Source organism: Rhinatrema bivittatum, chromosome 10 (genome assembly GCF_901001135.1).
Source record: "Rhinatrema bivittatum chromosome 10, aRhiBiv1.1, whole genome shotgun sequence".
In the NCBI taxonomy this organism is placed as follows: domain Eukaryota; kingdom Metazoa; phylum Chordata; class Amphibia; order Gymnophiona; family Rhinatrematidae; genus Rhinatrema; species Rhinatrema bivittatum.
The window spans coordinates 30,395,540-30,422,555 of NC_042624.1; the positions used below are offsets into that span (position 1 = coordinate 30,395,540).

The window sequence follows — 27,016 nt, forward strand, 5'->3', positions numbered from 1 at the left end:
CAAGACAGCATGTGGGAGTGAGAGAGAGCCTGTGTGTGTGAGAGTCAGACAGCATGTGCCAGTGAGAGACTGTGTGTATGAAAGAGAGCATGTGACAGTGAGAGCCTGAGTGTGTGTGTGAGAGAGAGAGAAATGCATGTGAGAATGAGAACCTGACTGTGTGTTTGAGGGAAGAAGATGGAGAAAAAAGAAACAGAAAAAAAGACAATATAAAAGGAATTGGCAAAATAAGAAAGAGAAGATGGAAAAAAATAAGAAAGGAAAGGTGGGGAAAAAAAGCCTGTGACCAACCAATTAGAAAACTAAGATGAGAAAGCAAAGGTAAAAAAAAAAAAAAATTACTTTTTAGTGATTGGCCCATGTAATCTTTGGGAATGTGCAAGAATAGCAATTTCACTATGCGTATCTCCAGGGCCGGTGCAAGGGGATTTGGAGCCCTAGGCGAGCCTTCTCCCTTGCGCCCCCCCCTCGTTGTGCCGCCACCCCCCGGTCTCGGCCCAATTCCTACCTCCTTCTCGATCATGCCCGCTGACTGTGTGGTTTTCCGGTCACGAGCAGGTTGGGCACTGCTCGCGGCCCGCCAAATCTCCACTCCTCTTTGCCACCGCTTGCAGCCCCATATGACTCGCACCCAGTGGTGCACCAAGGGTCTCCAGTACCCGGGGGCTAATGCATTTGTGTACCTCTCCAGCATCCCCCCTTAATCATTCTTGTACTAATGCTTAAGGTCACAGAAAATCAGTGGTGTCGCTAGACAGAAGAATTGGGGGGGGGGGGGAGCCAAAATGACATTTCTTCATCACACCCACCTCTATAGCATGGATCCTGCTTTAAAATTGGTTATTTAAAAAAAGTGTTAATAAAAAAGTCCAAAGGCTCTTCTGGGTAATTTTAAAAAGCTGGCCAGTTTCACACTATAAAATTATTTGATAGCCTCATTCAACTAATTCTATATGGCTATAAGAGTGAAGTCAGGAATATATAGGAAGGGACAGAATGTCAATATTATTGAACTGTATATAATCATATAATCACGTTATTCATTAACTTGCATGTTAATTTTTTAACTGTTTTTTAACTTATTTTTTAACTGTTTTCTTATCTGTTTAGCAGTTTAGACTATTTTGTAAATTTGATTAATCCGTTCAATGTAAACCGCTAAATGAAGCGACAGTTCCTGTTCTTTGTAAACCGGGGTGATATGTATATTATACAGGAACTTCCGGTATAGAAATACTATAAATAAATAAATATAAATCCTGCACCTCCAGTTCTGTAACTCTGTGCATCCACTGAAATTCCCCCAAACAATGGAGCTTGGATGTTTCCCTTACAGCTCATCATACTAAAAGATATTTTCAAATTCTGGTGTCACCTCACAGTAACAGCAGCACAAACATCTTCCACTGCCAGGCACATTGTGAACTAACACAAAACCCCGCAAAAAAGACACTCAAAATCTATACTACAATCCCATCGTAACATAACAACAATAACCCTACCTGTGAAAAAGCAAGGGTAAATATTACACTGGGTCCTATAATACCAATACACCACCTACTGAGGAAACAAAACAAACCCGATTGCTAATGATCCCTATACAGACACTATATGCAAGCAGAATCTCTCATCGTGGTCACACATACAGAGCAGAGACAGACCCTCATCAAATACAGAATAAAGCCACATAAAGTATAAACAGAAACGTCAGACAAAAACTGAACTGTAAAATGCCGAGGTCACCGACGATGCCAGCGGAACCGGAGTCGATTCCTCTCCCGGGTAAAGTCACCGATGCCGCACACGTCTCCACCGATCCCTTCCTCGGTGCCAGCGACACCAGCGCCAGTTCCTCCTAAGGATGTCACCGTGCTACATCCAGTTCTTAACAAACTGGACTCACTTTTGGACATCCTTACGAAGCAGATGCCTCTGGACCCTGTACCAGTACCGTCTGGAGTACCAAGGCGTTTACCATTGGACTCAGTACCAGGCCCCTCAGGAGTACCACGACCTACTAGGCCTCGCTCACCGATTCCATTACATCCTCAAGATCCACATCAGGATACTGGAGACTCCACCTCTGATTTTTCTTCGGACGAAGAGATATTTTCAAATCCTTCTCCACCAATAGACCATAGAAAATCTCCACCGGAAGACCTCTCATTTACTAACTTTGTTAGGGAAATGGCGGAGACCATACCTTTCGCTATCCAAACGGAGGTAGATGAGCGACAAAAGACTTTGGAGGTCCTCCAATTCGTGGACCCTCCCAAAGAACTATTGGCAATCCCGGTGCATGAGGTATTCCAAGATTTACAGCACAGAATATGGGAACACCCAAGTTCTGTATCATCCGTAAACAAGAGGGCTGACGCCACTTATCTGGTACAACCTGCTCCAGGATTCCAGAGATCTCAATTGCCTCATCAATCAGTGGTGGTTGAATCTGCGCAAAAGAAGGCAAAAAGGCAAAAGTCTCATGCTTCCCTACCACCTGGGAAAGAAAGCAGATTCCTGGACAGCCTAGGGAAAAAGATATTTCAGGGTTCCATGCTGGTCTCAAGGATTGCTTCTTACCAGCTCTATATGAATTAATACCAACGAAACCTGTGGAAACAGGTTCAGGAGCTCTCGCTTTCCCTTCCAGAGCAGTTTCAGGAATCACTACAAAATGTTGTACACAAAGGCCTTGACTCGGGCAAGCATGAAGTTCGAGCAACTTACGATTGCTATGAAACAGCAGCACGCTTGTCAGCATCCGGCATAGCTGCCAGAAGGTGGGCATGGCTGAAGGCCTCTGATCTTCGTCCAGAGGTTCAGGAGCATTTATCGGACCTGCCTTGTCTAGGGGATAACCTCTTTGGGGAGAAGATTAAGGAAGCGGTGGCAACCTTACGAGACCACACCGAGACCTTAAAGCAATTATCCTCTCAAACTCAGGATACTCACACTTCTTCCAAGAAGTATCCCAGACGGGACACTCGCCGACCATACTACCGTCCACGTCGGTACTATCCCCCAGCAAGTAGGCAAAGGGCTAACCGCCCAACACAACGCCAACAACCTAGGCAGAGGCCAGCAAGACCTCAGCCACCTCCACAAACCACAACTACTTCTGGTTTCTGAACAGCACCAGAGAGCAGCAGCCAGTCCAACCCATTCCCAGAAACACCAGTAGGAGGCCGCATACAGTACTTCCACAACTATTGGACCTCCATTACCACCGACCAGTGGGTGTTATCCATCACCACTCACGGTTACAGACTGGATTTCCTAACTCTCCCAAAAGAAAATCCACCATTGCCATCTTCGACAATAAATCAACATTCCATAATTCTTCACACAGAATTATCCACCCTTTTGAGAGCCAGGGCCATAGAACCAGTCCCTGTACCTCAAAAAGGCAGAGGATTCTACTCCAGATATTTCCTCATTCCAAAGAAAACAGGAGGCCTACGTCCTATTCTAGACCTCAGAAATCTCAACAAATTTCTCAAAAAAGAAAAGTTCAGAATGGTGTCCCTAGGCACTCAAAGGGGAGATTGGCTCTGCTCTCTGGATCTTCAAGATGCGTACGCTCACATTCCCATTTATCCTCCTCATCGCCAGTACCTGCGATTTCGAGTACTGAATCAACATTTCCAATACAGAGTGCTGCCGTTCGGCCTTGCGTCTGCACCAAGAGTGTTCTCAAAATGCATGGCTGTAGCGGTGGCACACCTCCACAAGCAGAGAGTGCACGTGTTCCCTTATCTGGACGATTGGCTCATCAAAAGTCCATCGAAAGAAGGAGCTCTCACTTCTCTCGAGCTCACTATCCAAGTGCTGCACTCCTTAGGATTTCTAATCAACTACCAAAAATCCCATCTGTCACCAACTCATCTCATACAGTTCATAGGTGCGGAACTGAACACTACATTAGCAATGGCTTTTCTTCCAAAAGACCGTGCTCAAACACTTGTCCGGTTAACTCACGCTCTTCGCAACCACACCCAAGTTACAGCTCACCAGTGCCTCATTCTTCTAGGGCACATGGCTTCCACGGTTCACGTAACTCCCATGGCCAGATTAACCATGCGACTACTACAATGGACACTGAAAACTCAGTGGATTCAAGCCACTCAGCAAATGTCCACGCCCGTTTGTGTAACTCCAGAACTCAGATCTGCACTTCTCTGGAGGACATCAGTGAACAACCTACTCAAAGGCCTACCTTTTCAGCAGCCAGTTCCACAAGTGACTTTAACTACAGATGCATCCACCTTAGGGTGGGGAGCACACATTGGTCATCTAAAGACACAGGGCAAGTGGACAAAACTCGAAGCTTCTTTTCAAATAAACTTCCTAGAGCTTCGAGCTATACATTATGCGTTGCATGCGTTCAAGGACTGCCTATCACACAGGACTGTTCTGATCCAAACGGACAACACAGTAGCCATGTGGTACATCAACAAACAAGGGGGGACAGGTTCTTATCTCCTTTGTCAGGAAGCTGCACAGATTTGGGACTGGGCCCTACTACACTCGGTTTTTCTATGGGCCACCTACCTAGCAGGCATCCACAACACAGTAGCGGATCGCCTCAGTCGTCAGTTCCAACCACACGAATGGTCCTTGGATCCAACAATAGCATTCAAAATCTTCCAACGCTGGGGTCAACCGACGATAGATCTCTTTGCATCCCAGCTCAACTACAAAGTGAACAATTACTGCTCTCGCCTCCGGCAGCGCAACAGCCTACCAAAGGACGCATTTGCTCGCCCTTGGAATGCAGGCCTGTTTATACGCGTATCCACCAATACCACTCATAACCAAAACACTAGTGAAGCTACAACAGGACAAAGGGACCATGATACTCATAGCCCCATATTAGCCTCGACAAGTATGGTTCCCCATACTGCTAGATCTATCAGTCAGGGATCCTATTCGTCTAGGAGTAGCTCCCAATCTCATAACTCAGGAACAGGGTCAGTTGCGCCATCCCAACCTTCAGTCCCTGTCCCTGACAGCAAGGATGTTGAAAGCTTGATCTTACGACCTCTCAACCTTCCATCCGCTATATCTCAAGTGCTGATAGCTTCCCGTAAACCTTCCACTAGAAAGAATTATTCCTACAAATGGAAACGGTTTACTCTGTGGTGCACTCAGAAAGATTTAGATCCTTTCACTTGCCTCACTACTAGATTACCTTTACCATCTCTCAGACTCTGGTCTTAAGACATCATCTGTAAGGGTACATTTAAGTGCAATCTCAGCTTATCATAATAAGTTGGGAGATGCATCGATCTCCACGCAGCCTCTCGTCAGTAAATTCATGAGAGGCCTAACTCACATTAAACCTCCAGTTCATTCCCCAAGCATACAATGGGATCTGAACGTAGTACTCACTAGACTTATGCGTTCTCCTTTTGAACCCATAAGTACCTGTGACCTTAAATACCTTACTTGGAAAACGGTATTTCTCATAGCCATCACTTCGGCCAGAAGGGTCAGTGAATTACAAGCACTAGTCACATACGAACCTTTTACAAAGTTCTTACATGACAGGGTAGTCCTCCGGACACATCCAAAGTTCCTTCCTAAGATTGTCACGGAATTTCACTTAAATCAATCAATAGTTTTACCTACATTCTTTCCTAGGCCTCATTCCCACCAAGGTGAAAGAGCCCTACATACGTTGGACTGTAAGCGTGCGCTCTCCTTCTATTTGAACCGCACTACAGCCCAAAGAAAATCCAGTCAGCTGTTTGTATCCTATGATCCAAACAAACCAGGCAAAGCAGTGGGTAAGCATACTCTGTCAAAATGGCTAGCAGATTGCATTCAATTTTGTTATGAAAAAGCAGGCCTTACTCTTCAAGGGCGAGTAAACGCACACTCAGTCAGAGCAATGTCAGCCTCAGTAGCACACCTTCGCTCTGTGCCTATTCTGGACATTTGTAAAGCAGCAACATGGAGTTCTCTTCACACCTTTGCAGCTCACTACTGCTTAGACAAGGAAGGAAGACAAGATTCAGCATATGGACAATCCGTCTTAAAGAACTTGTTTCCAGTATAATCCCAACTCCTTCTACATCCAACCTGCTGTGATTTCGGCTGATTCATTTCAACAACAATACCTCACGGTTACTTCAGCACAAAATGACTCAGCCTCTAGCTTGCTATTCACCCATATGTGAGGACTAGCATCCTGCTTGTCCTGGGATAAAGCAAAATTGCTTACCTTGTAATAGGTGTTATCCCAGGACAGCAGGATGTAGTCCTCACGAAACCCACCCGCCACCCCGCGGAGTTGGGTCCGTTACGTTTTATTATTTTATTTTTGGCTAACGCTTATTGCTACAAAACAAGACTGAAGAGAGACCCCTGTGGCAGGGAATATCATAGCATGCTGGGCATGCTCAGTAGGCACTCCGGTGCCATTCAAAAGTTTCATAGAAACTTTTAAAGAAGTTTTCCGTACATAGGGCTCCATTACTCATGTCACCCATATGTGAGGACTACATCCTGCTGTCCTGGGATAACACCTATTACAAGGTAAGCAATTTTGCTTTATCACACTTCATTTTTTTTAACTGGCAGATTCCTTTCTCACATACACATCTCACACACACACAGAGACGCACCATTCCTTTCTCACATGCTCACCACATACACACCACATCTCACATACACACAGAAAGAAGATCGGCGCAGCCGGTCTAGCTGATCACGTGGCCGAAGAAAGGAAGATCGGTGCAGCCGGAGACCAGCCGCCGAGACAAGGGGCGCCGCAGCAGGCAGCCAGCCCCCGACTCTCCCTGCCTCCCCCCCCCCCCCCCCCCCAGTGCCACCCTCCCGACGCCCCCCCTGGTGGTCCAGTGGAGGGCCCGGGAGCGATCTGCCGCTCCCGGGGCCTCGGCTGCCACTAAGCAAAATGGCGCCGGTGGCCTTCAGCCCCTGTCACATGGTAGGGGCTAAAGGTCACCAGCGCCATTTTGCTTAGTGGCAGCCGAGGTCCCGGGAGCGGCAGATCGCTCCCGGGCCCTGCGGCAGGGCGAGTCGGGCGCTGGCAGAATTTTGAAAGGGCAATTTTTGCCCTTTCAAAATTCTGCTGCCTGCCGCGGCGCCCCCTACGTCTCAGCGCCCTAGGCACAGGCCTAGCTCGCCTAGTGGTTCCGCCGGCCCTGCGTATCTCGCAATGTACGAGATCAGCATGGAGAAAGTGGAAGCCCACGGGGCCTGCACAGAGGAGGCAGCAGAATGGGCTTCAGTGTCAATAGCAGCAATCGGCACCTCCCCAATAGCCATGTGGCAGCAGTGACAGTGGCAGCAAAGGAATGAGAGAGGTTCCGAGGTTGCTGGCAAAAGAGAGGGGGGTCTGCCTTTAGTGTGTGCATGTGTATGAATGGGACACTACCTGGGGGTGTATGTGTGTGAATGCATGGGTGCCTGCCTGGGGTCTGTGTGTGTGAGAATGAATTGGTGCCTGCCTGGAGGATGGAGCGGGAGTGGTGTGAAAATGATGGGAGCCTGCCTGTGGATGTGTGTGTGTGTGTGTATGTGTATATGTGTGTGTGTGTGTGTGTATGTGTGTATATGACTGGGAGCCTGTCTGGGTGTGTGTGTTTGTGTGTATGTGAGGGAGCCAGTGAGTGTGAGAACATGAGTGTGTATGAGAAAATCCAGGGGAGTAAGAGTTTGTGTGTGGGGGGGGGGGGGGGGGGAGAGAGCGTTTTAATTGAAGATTTAGCCAATGAAATTCAGCAACAAAAAAGTCACTAAGCAGATAAGGTAAAGAATTATTTGTTTTTGCTTTATTAATACAGTACATATATTAAAATTATAACTTTTTGTTATTAATTAGAGCTACAAATATCACAAAATTATGGATTTTTCTAGAAGTGACACACCACCCCGAGTTATGCTCGTTTTTTTTTATGAATTTTGACATACTGAGCTCAAAAGGTTGGCCATCACTGTCCTAAGCACAAAGCAAAAGCAACAATGGAATGGCTGAGCAAGAAGGAAGTGAATGCCCTCGAGTGGCCCAGTCAGAAGCCAGACCTGAATCCAGTAGAAAATCTGTGGCAAGACTTGAAGACTGCAGTCCACAGACAAATCTCTACCAACTGGAAAGAGTTTGAGCTTTTCTGCCAAGAAGAATGGGTAAAATCTGTGTTGTGCAGACACTTCAGTCTAAACTTCAGTTTTTCAGCCTCCCCCTCCTCCCCTTCTTATTCTACCGGAACTCTAATTCGTCAGACCAATTCCAGTAACCTTTTAGAATGCTCTCCGTAATTCTCATGTAAATACCTGGTCTTATTATTTTATACTGCTGCCTTGTAAAAATGCGATGTTAAATATATTCAGCCTCCCTTCCCTCTCCTCCACCTCTTCCCCCTGCCTCTCCCCCCCCCCCCACCTCCCCCCCTTGTTCCTCCCTCATTCCCACTCCCCACATCCCTTCCCCCCTCCCCTCTTACCTCCCATCTCCCCCCTCCCCCTCTCTCCTCCTGCTCCTCCTTTGCCTCCACCTTTCCCCCTGCTCCTCCCTCGCCTCTACCTCTCCCCCTGCTCCCCCTACTCCCCTTGCTCCTGCCTGCCCCTCCTTCCCCCAGCTCCTCCTCCCCACCTCCCCCTCTCCTCGCCCTTCCCCCCGTACCCCACCTCCTCCCCCTCTCCTCCCCTCCCCTCATCCCCTTCCCCTCCCGTTCTCCCCTTCGCCTCCCCTCCCCCCCTTCGCCTCCACTTCCCCCCGCCCCGGCCCCCCTCTTTTTTCCTCCTCCCCTGGCCCTTTAGTCCCCCTGTCCTTCCATTAGTTGTTCAAACAGTTCCTTGTTCCATGTAAAGCTTGTTGCTAGTTCTCTTTTTTATTTTTTTCATACAGTTATCTGTTCCATGTAAAGCATTTTGCTAGTTTTGTTCTTTGTAAACCGACGAGATGTTCGCAACGTACGTCGGTATATAAATGCTATTAATAAATAATAAAAATAAACGACTTATGGTTGCTGTTGCTGCAAAAAGAGCTTCCACCAAGTATTGGATCAAGGGGTGGGAAGACTTATGCATTCAAGATGTTTACTTTTTTTTATTCTTAATTGCTTTTTGAATATTTCTATAATTGTTTTTCTCACAATGAAAGTGTGGAGTGTGTTTGTGTAAATCGGTGAAACAAACTTCTACTTTAATGCATTTTGATGTGTACTATTTTAGCAGAAAATAAAAAACAATATGCAAGGCACTGTACCAAAACTGAGACTGTTAGCTGACCATCTGGCCTCCTAGATCTTGGTGGCCTTCTGAACAGGGCTGGGCCACCACCATGTCTGGTGTAGGTGTAACCTGGTTAAAGCCCTGCCCCTTGCTTCTGCATCACCTGCCCACACTACTTTTCCATGCATAGTCATTCAGCCCTACAGCACATGTTACTTGGTAATAATACATGTTCCTTTCGTGTTTCTTTGATATCAAAGATGCCTTGTTGGTTTACATGTGTAATGTAATTCTACTATCAGAAGATTTTCTATGGTGAACCCATTTTGTATTACCATTGAAGCTGATTGTGCATTTCTTTTGCATAAGGGGGATTGCATTTTGCTTTGCTTAGGTCACCGGTGTCTGAAAATTAGTGCCTGTAAGCGTTGCTGCCTTTGGTGTTAGACATGAAACTTTTTTTTTTAATTTTATTTTTATTGAATTTTCCAATATCTTAAGATACATTTCACAGATGTTAGAAAATACACCCACATTGAAAATAACCCCCAAATATCACACACTAACATTCTGCTTATTATCTTAGCCTTTACAATCATAGGTAAATGAGAAAATTAGAGGAAGAAAAAGATAAAGAAGCAGATTACAACATAGTAAATTTCCAAATGCTACTATTGTGTCTGTCACCCACCATTAAATACTACTCTACCAGCACAATGGAAATTCTAGGAGTGGGTATCAAGATATGATCTTAACTGCTCTGGTTGATTGAAAACATACTTCACTTCTTGATGAATAATAATACAACGGCATGGGAATTTTAATACAAATTTAGCCCCTCTTTGTAATACTTCTCTTCTCATTAACATAAATTTCTTTCTCCTACTTTGTGTATCCCGGGCAGTGTCTGGAAATATCCTAACATTCTGGCCGAGAACTTCATATTATAATGTCTAAAATATTATCTTAATACAGAATCTCTTTCTGATACAAAGGAGAGTTGCACTACAAGAGTGGCTTGTGTTGCAATATTTGTTTCAAAAGATCTTTCCAATATATCTGAGAGATTCGAATTATCCATTTGATTACCCTGTCTTTGATTTTGAAGATTCTCTAATCCCTGAAATTGAGATGTATAGTAAATTCTAGTAATTGCAGGTACTGCACTATTTGTATACTTCAGTATATTTATCAGATAACTTTTAAATAAATCTAGAGGGGAGATCAGATGGGTTCTAGGAAAGTTGAATTACCTGAGATTATTTTTCCTAATCTGATTTTCTAACACTTCTAATTTATCCAAATGGATTTTGTCTGATTTAATTAAGTTAACCTGTACCTTCTCTATTTCATTCAATTTACTCTCCAGGGAATTCACTGTACTATCCAATTTTTCTACCTTGGTTTGTAAAACCACATTTTTGTTTAAAGCTTCCTGAACTGTAATTGCAAGATTATTTATAGATTTTTGCATTGAAACTAGCATTGTCCCAATTTCTTCTAATGTGAAGTTCTTTGGTATAATCAAAGGTATCTCAGTCAAAGATCTTACTTGATATTCTCCACTTCCTCCTTCCATTAGAGCTTTCCCGGAATCATCATGTTGCAAGAAAGAAACACCATTTTGTTCCCTGGAGCCCTGACAATCAGAGCTCTCTGAGGAGCAGGTCATCCCTTCTGCTCCTTTCTGGTCACTTAATGGTGTGAAATCCATTCTCAATTTGGGGTCTTCAAAAAGAGGAATCCCCTCTCTCTTTCCGGATGGTGGCTCTGGTGTCGCTGGTGCACCAGGGGTTAATGATGTTTCATAAGTCTGGAGAATCGTCCCCTGCTCCCAGTTTGATCCTCCTGCGACTTCACTTCCTGGTGTTACTATGGGGGTTTTTGCAAAGCAGTCCTCAATTTTTGGCTGGTTGGCAGTTACATTTGGTGTAGAGGAAAATTGTCTCAATTTTGCCTTCCTCTTTGTGTGTGGCATCCCAAAGAGGAAGGACTGACTAGCCCTCTATGAAGAAATAATAAAGTGAAAAGTTTATGCAGACTCTTTGCTCTCTTGACAACAATAATTTCCCCTTATTCTCCTCCAAACACTCTCAAGGCAGCTGAATACAAAAAGTAAAAGGAATATCCACTCAAAACCAATCAAAGCCAAGCTAAGCCGAGCACTAGGACGCCGGTTTTGTGGGCGCCTCCTTCGGCTCCTCTCCCTGACATCGGGGCTAGCAGGGAAATTCAATTAGAAGAAAAGTACAGAATCCACCGCAAGGCAGAGTCTCTCCAGGTAATGTCAGCTGCAGAGAAGTGCGCCGCTAGGACGCCGGTTTTGTGGGCGCCTCCTTCGGCTCCTCCCCCTGACGTCAGGGCTAGCAGGGAAATTCAATTAGAAGAAAAGTACGGAATCCACCGCAAGGCAGAGACTCTCCAGATAATGTCAGCTGCCGTTAGCCACGAAACTTGGTATATTTTTCAGCATGCTAAACTAGCTGTACAAAGCTTACCTCTTTACATTAAAATTTAATAGCTATTCTTTCAAAGATGTCTGTGCTCCTGAGATGCTCTGTTTTCTATAAAACTCATTTCAGGTGAAGTCCGGTGCAAATGTTCTGATTTGTGGTCCAAATGGATGTGGAAAGAGTTCCCTTTTCCGTATTCTCGGAGAGGTAAGATTGTTAGTTAAAGTCTAGAGGATGTGAATGAAGAGAAGAGGCATGGGGGGGGTGGCTTGTGGGAATGACAGCTACTACCTGGAGATTAATATCCTTATTCAATAAACATACATACAGTTAATGCGACTCCAACTTTGCTCTCTGCTTCAACGGCAAGAGGAAATGTGGAAAAAAAGATTTGCATCCACAAAAAAGCAGGGGAGTAGCGGCAGTTACTACCCAGAATCAATTAAGCCTGATACTTCACTTGGAATATATATCCAGCGCAGCTCACTGCTTCAACGGCAGGGGGGAATGCAGAAAAGAGGATTTATATTTAGGACTGACTTGCACAGGCTGGGTAAACAAACGTGGGAGTAACTTGCTTATTACGGCGGTTACTACCCCTAAACAATTAGCAAGATACTGATGCAGTACCAGCACTGCTATCTATATTGATGGTGGAGGTGGAAGGGAAATAAAACCAAAAAGTTACTTATAAGGGCCAAGAGTAACAACTAAGTATGAAAAGAATAAGAGCTTGCTGGGCAGACTGGATGGGCCGTTTGGTCGTCTTTTGCCGTCATTTCTATGTTTCTATGTTAGATTAGAAATTTGTACCAAATTGTTTGACTGACTTGCAGAAATCTGCCATGACTTTTTTATTCTCTTCCTTTACAGTTATGGCCCCTGTTTGGTGGAAGTCTAACTAAGCCCGAGAGAGGAAAGTTGTTCTATGTTCCTCAGGTGAATTTTATTGATGGCTTTGTTAGCTACCAGGAAAAATGTCTGCTGAGTTAAATTTAAAAAAAAAATGCTGTAAACAAAGAGAGGCCAGAATTCACCCAGTATTTACAATTTTCCTCCAGAGACCTTACATGACCCTGGGCACGCTGCGAGACCAAGTGATTTATCCAGATACCTTAGAAGAACAGAAAAGGAAAGGAATATCTGATCAGGTAAAGGATGATTTCCTGTAGGCATTCATGATGTTGAGGTTTATAGCATCCAATCTTTTTTTTGTTTTTCTTTCTTTATTTATTTTATTTTAAAACTCTTCTATACTGTCATTAAGTTAATTCACCATCACAACGGTTTACAGAAAGGCACAAGAAAAAAACCCAAAAAACTATAATTGGTATAGATTACAAATTATTTATGTGCCAAAATAGTATGGTAACATATTTTAATAAGAAAAGACTATTGAAAAGCTGTCAAGTGGTTCAAATCTAGCGTTAATATGCAATTGGAGATATTAGAGGAAAAAACTGATTACTTTGCGTCATTATCTTTCAACTGTTTTCCTTCTTGGAGACATTCTGTACTCAGGAGAGCAGGCATTACATGACAGTGTTCTTGTCTATTTAAATAGTAGGCATTGTACCATCACTTCATTGTCACTCATGTTTGGTTTAATCTAAAAGTGATTTAGGCTGCCAGGTCCTGCATTGCCCCATGAGAGATTAAGGTTCAAGTACCCCCTATACCAGCGGTTCTCAACCGGTGTGTCGCGACACCCCAGTGTGTCGCCAAGCACCGTCAGGTGTGTCGCGTGCTCCCGGTCCCTCCCGCTGCTCTTTCTTCCCTGCTGCCATTGCCGCCGGGCTATCAACACGTTCAAGCCCAGTGGGAACGGCAGCAGTACTAAAAGAAGCTGTAGCACCCGTGGCTGGCCTTTTCTTCTTCCCGCCCCCCCCCCCCCCCCCCCGGTGACCCGGAACAGGAAGTGATACGCGGTGCGCAAGAAGGAGAAAGACCGTGCCCGCGTGATAAAGTAGCAGCGGCCGCTGCAGCATCGGCCGCCGAGCTATTGCAGCAGATGGTAATCTGGAAAGGAGAGAGCAGCATGAGCCTCCCGCGGTCGATGGAATTCTTCCTTCTTGGCCTGCGGGGGCTGGAGGAGGAGCAGCTACCGTTTCTGCTCGGGGGGGGGGGGGAGAGGAAGTGAGTGAGAGAAAGAGAGAGAAGCAGCCAGCCAGTATGTAAGTGAGAGAATGTGTGTGATTGAGAGCCTGTGTGTAAGTGAGAGAATGTATTTGATCGAGAGTATGTGTGTGATTGAGAGAAACTGGTCAGAGAGCTGATGTATGTGTATATGTGAGAGACAATGAAAGTGACTGCTCAAGGAGATGACTGATGTGTATGTGAGAGTGTGAGACAGGGATGTGTGTGTGTGAGAGAGAAAAAGCATGGAAGTGAGAAATCTGGGTATGTGAGAAAGCATGGGAGTAAGAAGCCTGGTGTTGTGGGGGTGTATGTGAAAGAAAGCATGGGAGTGAGAAGCCTGATTATGTGAGAGAGAGCATGGGAGTGGGAAGCCTGTGTGTGTGCATGTATGAGAGAGAGACTGGTTGGTAAGGTGACGGTGTGACTGGTGTGTATGTGAATGTGAGAGAGAGAGAGAATGTGATTCAGGGAATGAGAAGCCTGTGCACGTGGAGAGCGAGCATGGAAATGAGAGAGAGACTGGGGTGTGTGTGTGTGTGTGTAACAGAGAAAGTGATTATGGGAATGAGAAGCCTGTGCATGTGAAGAGAGTGAGCATGGGAGTGAGAACCTGGGTGTGTGTGAGACACAGCATGGGAGTGAGAAGCCTGTATATCTGAAAGAGAACATGAGAGTGGGAAGCCTGTGTGTGTGTGTATATGCATGAGAGAGATCAGGTGACTGGTGTGTGTTTGTGTGTATGTGAGAGAGAGAAAGAAAGTGATTATGGGAATGAGAAGCCTGTGCATGTGAAGAGTGAGCATGGGAGTGAGAAAGCTGGGAGTGTGTGAGATACAGCATGGGAGTGAGAAGCCTGTATATCTGAAAGAGAACATGGGAGTGGGAAGCCTGTGTGTGTATGCATGAGAGAGATCAGGTGACTGGTGTATGTGTGTGTGTGAGAGAAAGAGAAAGAAAGTATGGGAATGAGAAGCCTGTGCATATGAAGAGTGAGCATGGGAGTGAGAAACCTGGGTGTGTGAGACACAGCATGGGAGTGAGAAGCCTGTTTATCTGAAAGAGAACATGGGAGTGGGAAGCCTGTGTGTGTGTATGCATGAGAGAGATCAGGTGACTGGTGTGTGTGAGAGAAAGAAAGTGATTATGGGAATGAGAAGCCTGTGCATGTGGAGAGAACAAGCATGGGAGTGAGAGACTGGTGAGTGTATGTGAGAGAGAAAGTGATTATGAGAGTGAGAAGCCCATATATGTAAGTGGAACACGGGAGTGGGAAGCCTGTGTGTGTGTGTATGGCATGAGAGAAACTGTTCAGGAAGGTGACTGGTGTGTTTGTCAAAGACTGGGAGATGATTGGTGTGTGAGAGACAGAAACTGGTCATGGGGGCATGACTGGTATGGTGTGTGTGTGTGTGTGAGAGACATGGGCCCTAAGGAAGAGGACCATGAGTATAGAGCTTAGCCACTACTGCTGCTTCTGGTGTGTGCTACAGCCTGCATGGAAGAGGAGTAGGAGAGCTGCTGGAGGGGGTAAGTAAAGGTGGCTTTTTAAGTTTATTTTTTGATTGACTGCCATTTTAATTATTTAATATGTGATGTGTCTGCTTTTTTGAAATATTTTATTGGTGTTTGGAGAATTTTTAATAGTTTTTATGAGTTTTTAATTGTTGGATGTTATTCTGTTCATAGTTGTTGTGAAACATTTATTCTGCATATTAGTATAGTTTTACAATTATTTCTGTGTAGGGATCTATAGCTGCTTGCTAGTTCTGTTTTCCTAATAAGAGGTGTATTGGTTTTTAGGGCCTGATTTAATATTTGTGGTGTTGCCTTTTCATAGATAGGGTTGCTCCTGTTTGAGTGTATTCCATAATACAGGTGTAACTGTGTGTGGATTAGTTTATGTGCATTGCTACAGATCCTGGGAGTATGTTAGGTCAGTTCTGTGTCTGTTACCGAGATGAGATATTTTACTAGCATGTAAGCGTTTTATCAGTCTTATTTGTTGCGTTTTCTCAAGAGGACATGCATTGGTGGTAAACTGCTGTCTTTTCATGGGCTATTGAGCCTGAAAGTAGAAGGAGTTTGAGTTGCTGTTACTGAGATGACACCAGAACCAGAATATCTTTTTTGTAGGGTGAGTTGTATGGGGAATGTCATAATTCTGCTTTACATCCATTATTGTGGATCAGGGGGGTTCCCGTGGATGCAAACTGTACTTTTACATCTAGCCCTGTGACGATCAGTCACAGGGCTAGATGTAAAAGTACAGGGTCAGTGTGTCACGCATGTGAGAACCATCTGTCAGGTGTGTCCCGACAGAAAAAAGGTTGAGAACCACTGCCCTATACAGTGGGTATGGTTAGTCTTGAGTGTGTTGCAGAGGTAGCATGCTGAGACCCAGGGAGGGAAGATGATTGCCCCTCCCAGCTAACCAGCAGTGCTGAGGGATCACCTCAGGAGGTACCTCTTCAGTTCAGGGTTGCCAAATGGTCCCTGACTGTGCAGGCATGACTACCTAGATATTGGGCAAGAGGTGGCAGAGACTGCTGAGGATACAAAGGGAGACAAAAACTTACAAGCAGTAAAAGGCATACAATTTGCAGAAATGTCAGTATTTGAACACATCTATCATTCATTATTGAGATGCTTTGCTTAAGATATTCTTGTAAAAGTGTGCCATGCTTTTCTATGCTCTGGATTCCCAGCAGCTTGTATTTGTCCTGCAGACAGGAGTAAAAATGATTCATGAGAGTGCTCGTCCAACTTAGGGAGTCGTAAACAATCTCCCATTTCCCACTTTCTCCATCACTGGCCTAATAGGTCAGATCAGCACTAGAAAATTTGACAGACTGAAGCCTCACAATGTATTGAATCATTTCCAGGTTGCAAGAATCTGCCAATGTGATCATCTTGCCACTGAGCAGAAACACCACCAGTATTTCTCTGTTGGTTCAGTATCTCCAAATGGGTTAGTTTTTGTACATACCATGACAGGAGTGAACCTCACTCATAATCTTTCAAATTTACTACTAATGCCCTTACTACTTACTTTGTACCAAGGGGAGCTGCCTCCCGCTGTTCATTCAATGTAATATGTATAGGTGCACTTGAAAGTTCGTTTTTACCAGGCTAGCGCACCCAGTACAATTGGGACTATTTCTGAATCTTTCTGCCACGTTTTCTTGGTTCTGATTGAATCTTTTGGTACTTTAGGATCTTCTCTCTCTCCATATATTCCACAGAATAGTCATTTCTGTGAGCAATGCTGTTCTTGTTTTCTCCTTTACCACAATGTCTTTTCTTGTATAAAGCTATTTATCAGTTGAAATAGTGTAGTGTTGCCATGGTATGGGATGATTGTCCTGTTCCCCAGTGGAAATAATGCACAAACACTAAGAGAAATTGGCAAAAGAATATATGTGAGCTTTTATTCTACACAAGAACTAGCAGTAATATAACTCACAGTACACACTTCCCCCAAAATTATAGGCAATGAAATCCACAATGTAGTAGCAGAGTATGAAATATCTTCACCTAGCAAATAATTCAGTATATAAAAGCAATACTTTATGAAAGAGCATATATATAAGACTATATGAGAGAATGATCTAAAAGAATATTAACAGTAGGCACGACCCTGAGTGATGACTCCCTTGTTTCATCCTCAGCAGTGTCTACGAAGAAGAGGTCTCAATGAGGGAGAAGGTGGTGTACTGGGCACTGTGGTCATTGCAGGCAGATATCGGGTCGGTTACTCACTTATTGCAAAGAACTGCTGCCAGACCTCCCTTTTATATACACCTAATTGTCAGGCCGATACAGTACAGTGCGCTCCGGCGGAGCGCACTGTTAACCCATGTTTGGATGCGTGTTTTCGATGTGCTAGCTTTACCCCTTATTCAGTAAGGGGTAATAGCGCGTCGAAAACGTGCGGCCAACCCCCCCCCCCCCCCCCAAAACTAATAGCGCCCGCAACATGCAAATGCATGTTGATGGCCCTATTAGTTATTCCCGCGCGATTCAGTAAGCAAAATGTGCAGCCAAGCCGCACATATTTCTTTCAGAAATTAGCGCCTAGCCAAAGGTAGGCATTAATTTCTGCTGGCACCGGGAAAGTGTACAGTAAAAACTGCTTTTCTGTACACCCTCCGACTTAATATCATGGCGATATTAAGTCGGAGGTCCCAAATGTAAAAAATAATTTAAAATTAAAAAAAAAAATTTAAAATCAGCTCGCGGGTTGTAAACCGGATGCTCAATTTTGCCGGCGTCCGGTTTCCAAACCCGTGGCTGTCAGCGGGTTTGAGAACAGACACCGGCAAAATTGAGAGTCTGCTGTCAAACTCGCTGATAGCCGCCGCTCCTGTCAAAAAAGAGACGCTAGGGACGCGCTAGTGTCCCTAGTGCCTCTTTTTACCGCGGGCCCTCATTTGAATACTAAATCGCGCGCACAGGAGTGCCTCATCTCTCACACATGGGTGCCTCATCTCTCACTGAAAGGTACTCCCTCATTCCTGAGCTGTCGAGGTACTGCAGTATCTTTCTACATGTCTCCTCTTATTGTCGCTGCAGTATCTTCTTAATAGCTCTTCTAAATATAAGGGAAATATTCCAGTACCACCTTATTGTAAGAGAAATGTTGAAAGAAATGCATTTAAAGTAAAAAGTATGATCTCAGAATAGTTTGTCTTTTAACTGAAGATATTATAAGGCAGTATGTATTTTAAGCCACAGAAAGGACTCTTCGTACTATCTGTGCATGCATTCAACTGTAGACGGGTACGTTCTCTTTTTGCAGGCTTATCTTTTCTGAGGAGTAAGCTGGTTCTGGGTGTTCAGCCAGGGTTGATCTACTTCCTTAATCTAAAGTAACAGATGTATCTTCCTGAGACTGACTGACTTATGTACAGAAGCAGATGCACTACTGTAAGCTAGGTACTTGCAAGGCATCACATGGTTGTCTGCTTCTAATGCCAATGTGTCTATTCTAAGAGTTCTGTGATGGTAGCTGAGATAATGACAGACTTGTCTTTTCTGTAACGTGAATATAAAATGCCTCTATAATGTCTAAGATCACAAAATGCAGTTTCATATGACTACACTAATGTATCCAGATATACTAACTATTAATTCTAATGGAGGCAGCATTTCTTTCTGCAATCTTGCTGTTTCTCACTAAGTAAAATAATTAGCAAAAGCATTTTATTGTATATAAGTAAGCAATGTATATTTTCCTAGCGTGTAGCAGATGGACTCAAAACAAGTGGGTATAGTGTGCTCGTGCTAGCAGTTGGAGACGGATCTGACGTCAGCACGGGGTATATATACCCCCGCAGGAAGTGCAGCAACTCAGTAATTTCCGTCTCCAAAGCAGTTTGGAGCTACCTTTCGCTCGCTGAGCGTTTTTCCAAATTCTAACGACTAAATTCATAGAAGAAGCCTACCTGAAGACGAGCCCCGCACTCCTGTGGTGATACCATTTGGTCCCTCCCCAGTTGAGTTTCCCGAGGTGATTTCCGTGGTCCCTTGGAGGTCACAGCCTCGGTCCGGTGGCCGGTTGCGGCAGGGACCTAGCCCCCGAGTGAGAAGGGCTCGGGCGCGGCGTGAGGCAGCCTCGGTCCTGATCCGTTCGCGGTGAGGACTTAGCCCCCGAGTGAGAAGGGCTCGGGCGCGGCTTAGAGGCAGCGGGTGCATTTCCTCGAGCGCGGCGGTGAAGGTACTCACCCTCTCCCCCCGCAGCTGGAGACCGCCCGGGTCGCAACCGGGAAGCACCGAAGATCAGGTAAGGCGTACATCCTTTGTTTGGTCTCCGGAGAACGAGGATTAGAGGGGTCGGCCTCCGTGGCAGCCCGCCATTTTGCCTGCCTGCTCACCGTTCCTAGGCGCACATTGTTACGTGCACATTGGCTGTTACGTGCACATTGTTAGGCGCCAGTTGTTACGTGTACTCTGTAAGGCGCACGTTGTTACGCGCATGTTGTTAGGCGCACATTGTTAGGCGCAAGTTGTTACGCGGCGCACGTCGTTATGCGCACGTTATTAGCATGGCTACGCGCATGCCGATAGGCGCACGCTGCTAAGCGCACATTCATAGGCACACAATCAGGGGCGCACGCTGACAGGCGCACATTCTAGGCGCTCATTGATAGACGCGCATTGATAGGCGCACGGCTTTCGCGCATAGCGATCAGATACGCAATGGAGCGTACGAGAGCCCAGGTGTCCACGGAGTTGGCGCCTCCAGAATCGGGCATAAGAGCTCTAGGCCTCTGCTCAGCATGCCATCTCAGAGCCACACAGAGTGAGGAAGCAGACTCCCTATGTGCCCAATGTGAGGAGGCCCTGGGAGTTCCAGGTCAGGGCCGGTCCCAGCCCAGATTAGTTGCCAGTTCCTCAGGGAACACCCCGGAACGAGCAGCCGGGGAACCCTAGAGACCTGGTGCCCCTGAGGCTAGACTCTGCTTCCCTCTCCTGGGTGGAATTATTCAAGGGGATTCATGCCTTTGTCCAAATGCAGTCTGCTCCTCGAACGGACCCATACGCACCAGATGACCCTGCCCCTGGACCCTCTAGGCCTAGGCACGGCCACTCGCCACCTGGGAGCCCCACTTATAGGGATTCAGATTGCTCTGAGGAAGAAGGTGAGCTTCCCGAGCAGGGTGAACCTCCCTCGGGGATAGAGCCGTATCGAACCATGAGACACTTCTTCCTTAAGGAGGATCTCCCAGACCTGGTCTCTCAATGCCTGTCAGATTTGGCTATCCCGGGCCAGGGCACCCCAGGGGAACCTAGAATGAACCCCCTGCTTGAGGGCCTTCGTCAAACGGCTCACCATTTTCCCCTCCTCCAAGCAGCACGGCAGTTAATCGATCTGGAGTGGAATGTGCCGGAGGCCTCATTCAAAGGGGGTCGGGCCCTATCCAGCATGTACCCCCTGGACCTGGCAACCAAGGAGCTGCTGGCATGCCCCAAGGTAGACGCCATAGTCTGCGCAATTGTGAAGCGCACTACCATTCCAGTGGAGGGAGGGGCGGCCCTCAAGGATGCGCATGACCGGCGCCTGGACACCATCCTGAGACAAGCCTTTGAGGTGGCAGCTATGTCCCTACGTATCATGACCTGCTGCACCGTAGTGACGCATTCCTGTTTGTCACAAGCCAGGAACAACACCCCGGGAGAAGAAATGGAATCAGCTCTCTCGTTCCTCACTGATGCTGCCTCCGACTTAGTTCGTACGGCAGCCAAGGGGAGTGTCCTCATCAGTGGCAGCCAGGAGACAGGTCTGGCTACGAAATTGGTCGGCCGACTCCTCCTCCAAGGCACACCTTACAAGAATGCCCTTTAAGGGATCCCTCCTGTTCGGCAGCGACCTCGAGAACTTGGCTAACAAATGGGGCGCCTCTCCATTACCCCGTCTGCCAGAAGACAGGTCAAGAAGGAACCAGCGCCCTCTTCCTAGGCCATCCAGAGGTAGAGGCTCTCAACGCTTCAACCCCTACAGGACTCGCTACCAAGCTCCTCGTTCTCAGGCCAGAAACCAGTCCTTTCGGACCAGGCACAACAAGAGGGGAACCGGCTCTGGTTCGGGTCCCGGCCGCACCCCACAATGAGAATCAGCCGACCCATCTGGGGGACGAAGCCATAGGGGGCAGGCTAACCCTATTCTGCCGCAGATGGGTCGAGATTACTTCGGACCAGTGGCTCCTCGCCATCATCCGAGAGGGGTACTACCTGGACTTCCTTCATCTCCCCCCGGACAAGTTTGTGGAATCTCCTTGTTCACCCCTCAAGAGGGTGGCACTGGAAGCTACCTTGTGGAGGCTCCTGTCCTTGAAAGCCATAATCCCAGTGCCTGCATGGGAGATACATTCTGGACATTATTCCATTTATTTTATCGTCCCCAAGAAGGGGGGCACCTTCAGACCTGTCCTGGACCTCAAGTCAGTCAACCGGCACTTAAGGGTCCCCAGATTTCGCATGGAAACTCTGCGGTCAGTTCGAAGCGCAATACAGCCAGGGGAGTACCTCACATCCCTGGACCTATCAGAGGCCTACCTGCATATCCCAATCCATCGGGATCACCAGCGCTACTTACGCTTCAAAGTCCTGAACCAACACTTTCAGTTCCGGGCGTTACCCTTCGGGTTAGCCACCGCACCACGAACCTTTACCAAGGTAATAGTAGTGGTGGCGGCGTCCCTCAGGAAGGAAGGAATTCTCGTCCATCCCTACCTAGACGATTGGCTGATAGGGCACGGTCACCGGAGGAGAGCCACAGGGCAACCAACAGAGTTATATCTCTTCTGGAAAGCCTAGGATGGGTAGTCAACATGAACAAGAGTGTTCCCTACAGCCTTCACAGTCGCTGGAATATCTCGGAGTCTGATTCGACACCCAGGGAGACAAGATCAGCCTGACCTCCAAGAATAGATCAAAACTCCGGAATCGTTTGCAGGCTCTGCTGAGCACCTCCAGGCCTACAGCTTGGGATTATCTACAGGTCCTCGGCCTCATGGCATCCACTCTGGAGGTGGTACCATGGGCTCGGGCTCATATGAGACCATTGCAACGCGCCCTCCTATCCCAGTGGAGCCCACGATCACGGAACTACACCATACACCTACCTCTACCAGCCAGAGTGTGGAATCAGCTACGGTCGTGGCTGCAGCCCGGCCACATGAGCTGGGGGTCAAAAATGTCCTCCCCAACCTGGACCCTGCTCACTACAGATGCCAGCTTGAGCGGCTGGGGAACACACTGCGAAGAGCTAACCGCCCAAGGGCGGTGGAGCAAAGAAGAGTCGGGGTGGAACATCAACCGACTAGAGGCGAGGGCAGTCAGGTTAGCCTGCCTGAGCTTTGCGCACAGACTTCGAAACAAGGCAGTCCGAGTGATGTTGGACAATGCCACCACGGTGGCATACATCAACCGACAGGGCGGAACCAGAAGCCGACAGGTATCCCTAGAAATAGCCCTCCTGATGGTTTGGGCGGAAGCAAATCTCCAGGACATCTTCGCCGTCCACATCGCCGGGGAGGACAACACCACGGCAGACTTCCTCAGCAGAGAAAGCCTAAACCCGGGGGACTGGCAGCTGTCGCCCACAGCTTTCCAGATGATTGTGGATCAGTGGGGGACTCTGGGCATGGACCTACTAGCGGACAGGTCCAACGCTCAAGTACCCAGATACTTCAGTCGCAGATGAGATCCTCTCTCCCACGGGTCGATGCGCTGGTACATCCATGGCCTCAGGGAATCCTGCTATATGCTTTTCCTCCATGGCCCCTGCTGGGCGCCATTATACACAAGATTCAACGGCACAGAGGCCTAGTTCTTCTAGTGGCCCCGGACTGGCCAAGAAGACCCTGGTACGCGGACATGAGAAGACTGCTGGCAGGGAATCCACTTCCCCTGCCTCCACACAGGGACCTGCTGCGGCAAGGTCCCATCCTCCACGAGGATCCAGCTCAATTCTCTCTTTCGGTCTGGCCATTGAAAGGGCTAGGCTGAAGAAAAGGGGATACTCGGGGCCGGTAATAGATACACTCCTCCGAGCACGCAAGTTCTCCACATCGCTAACATATATAAGGATCTGGAGAGTATTTGAAGCATGGTGCGACACTCACGGCACCAATCCACAGGCCGCTAAAATCCCTATCATTTTGGATTTCCTGCAAGATGGACTTCAGAAGGGGCTGTCCCTCAATTCCATCAAGGTTCAGGTAGCAGCGCTATCCTGCTACGGTCCCAGGAGTGACGGTACCAGCATTGCCACACACCCGGACGTTTCACGTTTCCTGAAAGGAGTCAAACACATTCGCCCGCCACTTAAGTGGCCAGTGCCCCTGTGGAACCTCAACCTAGTTTTGGACTTTCTAGCGGGACCCGCCTTCAGACCCCTTCGAGGCCTGTCCCTCCGTTTGTTAACCTTGAAGATGGTTTTCCTGCTGGCTGTATGCTCAGCACGCCGCATCTCAGAGCTACAGGCACTGTCCTGCCGTGATCCATTTCTCAGAATCACTCCAGAGGCTATCCATCTTCGCACAGTTCCTTCCTTCTTACCCAAAGTAGTCTCACACTTCCACCTCAACCAAACCATATCCTTGCCAACCACGGAAGGTTTGAAGAAGTCGGAAGAAGGTCGAATACTGCGCCATCTTGATATTGGCAGGCTGCTGTCCAGATACCTGGAAATGTCAGAAGCGGTACGAAAGACGGACCACCTGTTCGTCCTTCACAGCGGAAAGAAGCAAGGGGAAGCGGCCTCATGGGCAACCATCGCCCGCTGGATCAAAGAAGTTATCAAGGCGGCATACGTAGAAGCGGGAAAACCACCACTTCTACGGGTCAAGGCCCACTCTACCAGAGCACAGGTGGCCTCCTGGGCAGAAACTAGGATGTTGTCGCCGGCAGAGATATGTAAAGCGGCAACGTGGTCCTCCCTCCATACCTTCTCCAGATTCTACCGTCTGGACATCCAGGCCAGGGAGGACACAGCATTTGCGAGGGCAGTCCTAAACAGACCTCGGGCAGCCTCCCACCCAGTCCGGGAGTAGCTTTTGTACATCCCACTTGTTTTGAGTCCATCTGCTACACGCTAGGAAATGTGGAGATTACTTACCTGATAATCTCGTTTTCCTTAGTGTATACAGATGGACTCAGCATCCCGCCCGGCTGCCGGTATACATGGGGATTCACCGACTCACGGTAAGCCATGTTTTCTTATATAGGGCATCCACCCTGGCGGGTGTCGACGCCTTCCGGTTGAGTACACTGGCGGTCTCCAGCTACTATCAATCGGTCAGTCACACACATATCCATAAAGATAATCTCAGTAATCTTCCTTTTGCAAGGAAGATTACTGAGTTGCTGCACTTCCTGCGGGGGGTATATGTACCCTGTGCTGACGTCAGATCCGTCTCCAACTGTCGACGCCTTCCGGTTGAGTACACTGGCGGTCTCCAGCTACTATCAATCGGTCAGTCACACACATATCCATAAAGATAATCTCAGTAATCTTCCTTTTGCAAGGAAGATTACTGAGTTGCTGCACTTCCTGCGGGGGGTATATGTACCCTGTGCTGACGTCAGATCCGTCTCCAACTGCTAGCACGAGCACACTATACCCACTTGTTTTGAGTCCATCTGCATACACTAAGGAAAACAAGATTATCAGGTAAGTAATCTTCACAATATCTAGTGTTGTGGCTCCCGGCCACGGCAGGCCTCGGCCGGTCCCCCATACCTTTCCTGCTGCCAGTCACTGGCTCTGCGGCAGGCCGATCGCAGCCTCACACGTGGCGGCAACGCCATCCTCCTCCGTCCAGCGGGGCTCTCCCTAGGCGTGTGCGCAGGAGATTTCACCCTTTAAAGGGGCCGCGGCGGGAAACCTCGACCCGGCCCCGATTGATGACGTCACTCCAGAGGGGTATTTAAACCCCACAGCAGTCTCCAGCTCTTTGCCTTTGCAACAGGTTGTCTCCTCTGAGTGCTAATTGCAGTTCCTGACTTGTCTCGTTCCTGTTCCTGCCTTGATCCTGGTTCCGTTCCTGCTTCTGCTCCAGTCCTTGTGTTCCTGAGTCCTCTCCTGGCGTTCCAGTTCCTGCCTCCGGTCTTCTCCTCGTCCTCCAGTTCATGTGATCCCTTCCTCAGCTTGATGATCTGGTTTGACCTCGGCTTGTCGTCTTATCTCTGCTCGTCTGCTGCCCAACTTGACCCTTGGCCTGGTTCTTCATTCTTGCTTGTCTGCTGCCTGCCTTCCCCGGATCTTTGGATTGGACTTCATTCTGCACCTTCGCTGCCTGCCCTGACCATATCCCTTGCCCTGTCTTCATCCTCAGCTTCACTGTCTTCTACGAGGCACCCACACCTAAGTCCTGCCGGCCCCAGCACCCAAGGGCTCAACCTGCGGGGAATGAGGGCTGGTATAGGCGAAACTCCTGCTGGGTTGTCCTCATCAGCTCCACCTGCTGGAGACGAGGTCCTCTGGGGACAATCCCTCAGTGGTTACATCATCATCACTCGTTCCGGCCCAAGGGTCCACAATCATAACATCTAGTCCTTGGCAGTGACTCATTGTGATGCATTTTATGCAGAGGTAACCTGAGCCTCTGTATCCTTTTTTTTTTCCCCCCTAATTCTTAACTCCACAACAAATAAGAATATCCCAAGTGATGACAATTTCTTCTTGGGTGCTTTTCTAGTATAGTGATATAATAGTGTTTATACAATTTCCAGTGGATGAGTCTTGCCACCTTATTGTACCTTTCTGCAAACGGGCGTTCTGACAGCAAGTCACACCCAGCAGCAAGATATATAACAATTTCCAGTTCTATTTTTATAGAATATGTGTTTGCCTGTGTTACTGGTTGTTCTAGGCTAGCTGTGAACCATCTTATTTGTAGTCCACTGTCTTGTGCCATCATTATCAATATTTCATCTTTAGGTTTAAGTTCAACTGTCCTTATCCGTTCCTATGTCAGGTTTTGATTTAACTGGGGTTTTGGAACTAAAACTCTATTTCCTGCTATATTTATTCATCATTGGAAGCCGCTGGATGGAAAATAAGGGAAACAAAATCAAACTTGATGGCCGCAAGATAGTCTATGGCTAGCAGTGCACCAGCTGGGCACAGGAAATGAAACAAACTTAAAAATACTGACTGAAAAAATTATCTTCAGTACCAGAAGGGGAGAAACAAGACCACAGGATCCTACGGTGAACTTTTTTTTTTTTTTTTTTTTGCTGCAAATAAACATAGCCTGAGCAGGAGAATGAGGAAGCACAACCGGTGGGTTCCATGGAAAAGAAGAGACTGAAGGGGCCCCTGTGTGAATGAATGCATGGCATAGAAGCATGCTGGGCATACCCAGTGAGGCACGGCAAAGCTCTAGAAACCTTGATGTAAAGGTTCTGGGCTGCGCTCCATTGGATGATGTCATCCATGTGAGGCCTGACATCTTGCTGGCCTCAGAGAGCACAATTCTGCTGTGCTTGATGGATCCTGGATGACAGAGAATTTCCCAGAAACCTTTCTACATTTTTTACAGCTGGCCATGATAGCTTTATTCAACATGAACTGATCTTTAGTTTTCATATGCTCCTTTTGTTGCCCCTCTATTCTGTCGCCATGATGATGTTAATGTCTATGACTGCATTTCTTTTGCATGTCTATTGCAGTGAACAGCTTTACTTTGTAGGTAGGCATGTTCTTGGTCTGTAATTTT

At 47.2% G+C, this 27,016-nt stretch overlaps 1 protein-coding gene across 3 annotated transcripts in view; it reads left to right on the forward strand.

Annotated features, from left to right (window-relative positions):
* The window catches only part of ABCD3 (ATP binding cassette subfamily D member 3), a 312,071-nt gene that overhangs the window by 252,040 nt on the left and 33,015 nt on the right, over window positions 1–27,016 (forward strand). For all 3 annotated transcript variants that reach the window (XM_029618697.1, XM_029618696.1, XM_029618698.1), the window contains 3 exons: window positions 11,781–11,858; window positions 12,525–12,590; window positions 12,713–12,802. In XM_029618697.1, coding sequence (XP_029474557.1) covers window positions 11,781–11,858; window positions 12,525–12,590; window positions 12,713–12,802 — 234 coding nt within the window. The remainder of the gene's footprint in view (window positions 1–11,780; window positions 11,859–12,524; window positions 12,591–12,712; window positions 12,803–27,016) is intronic.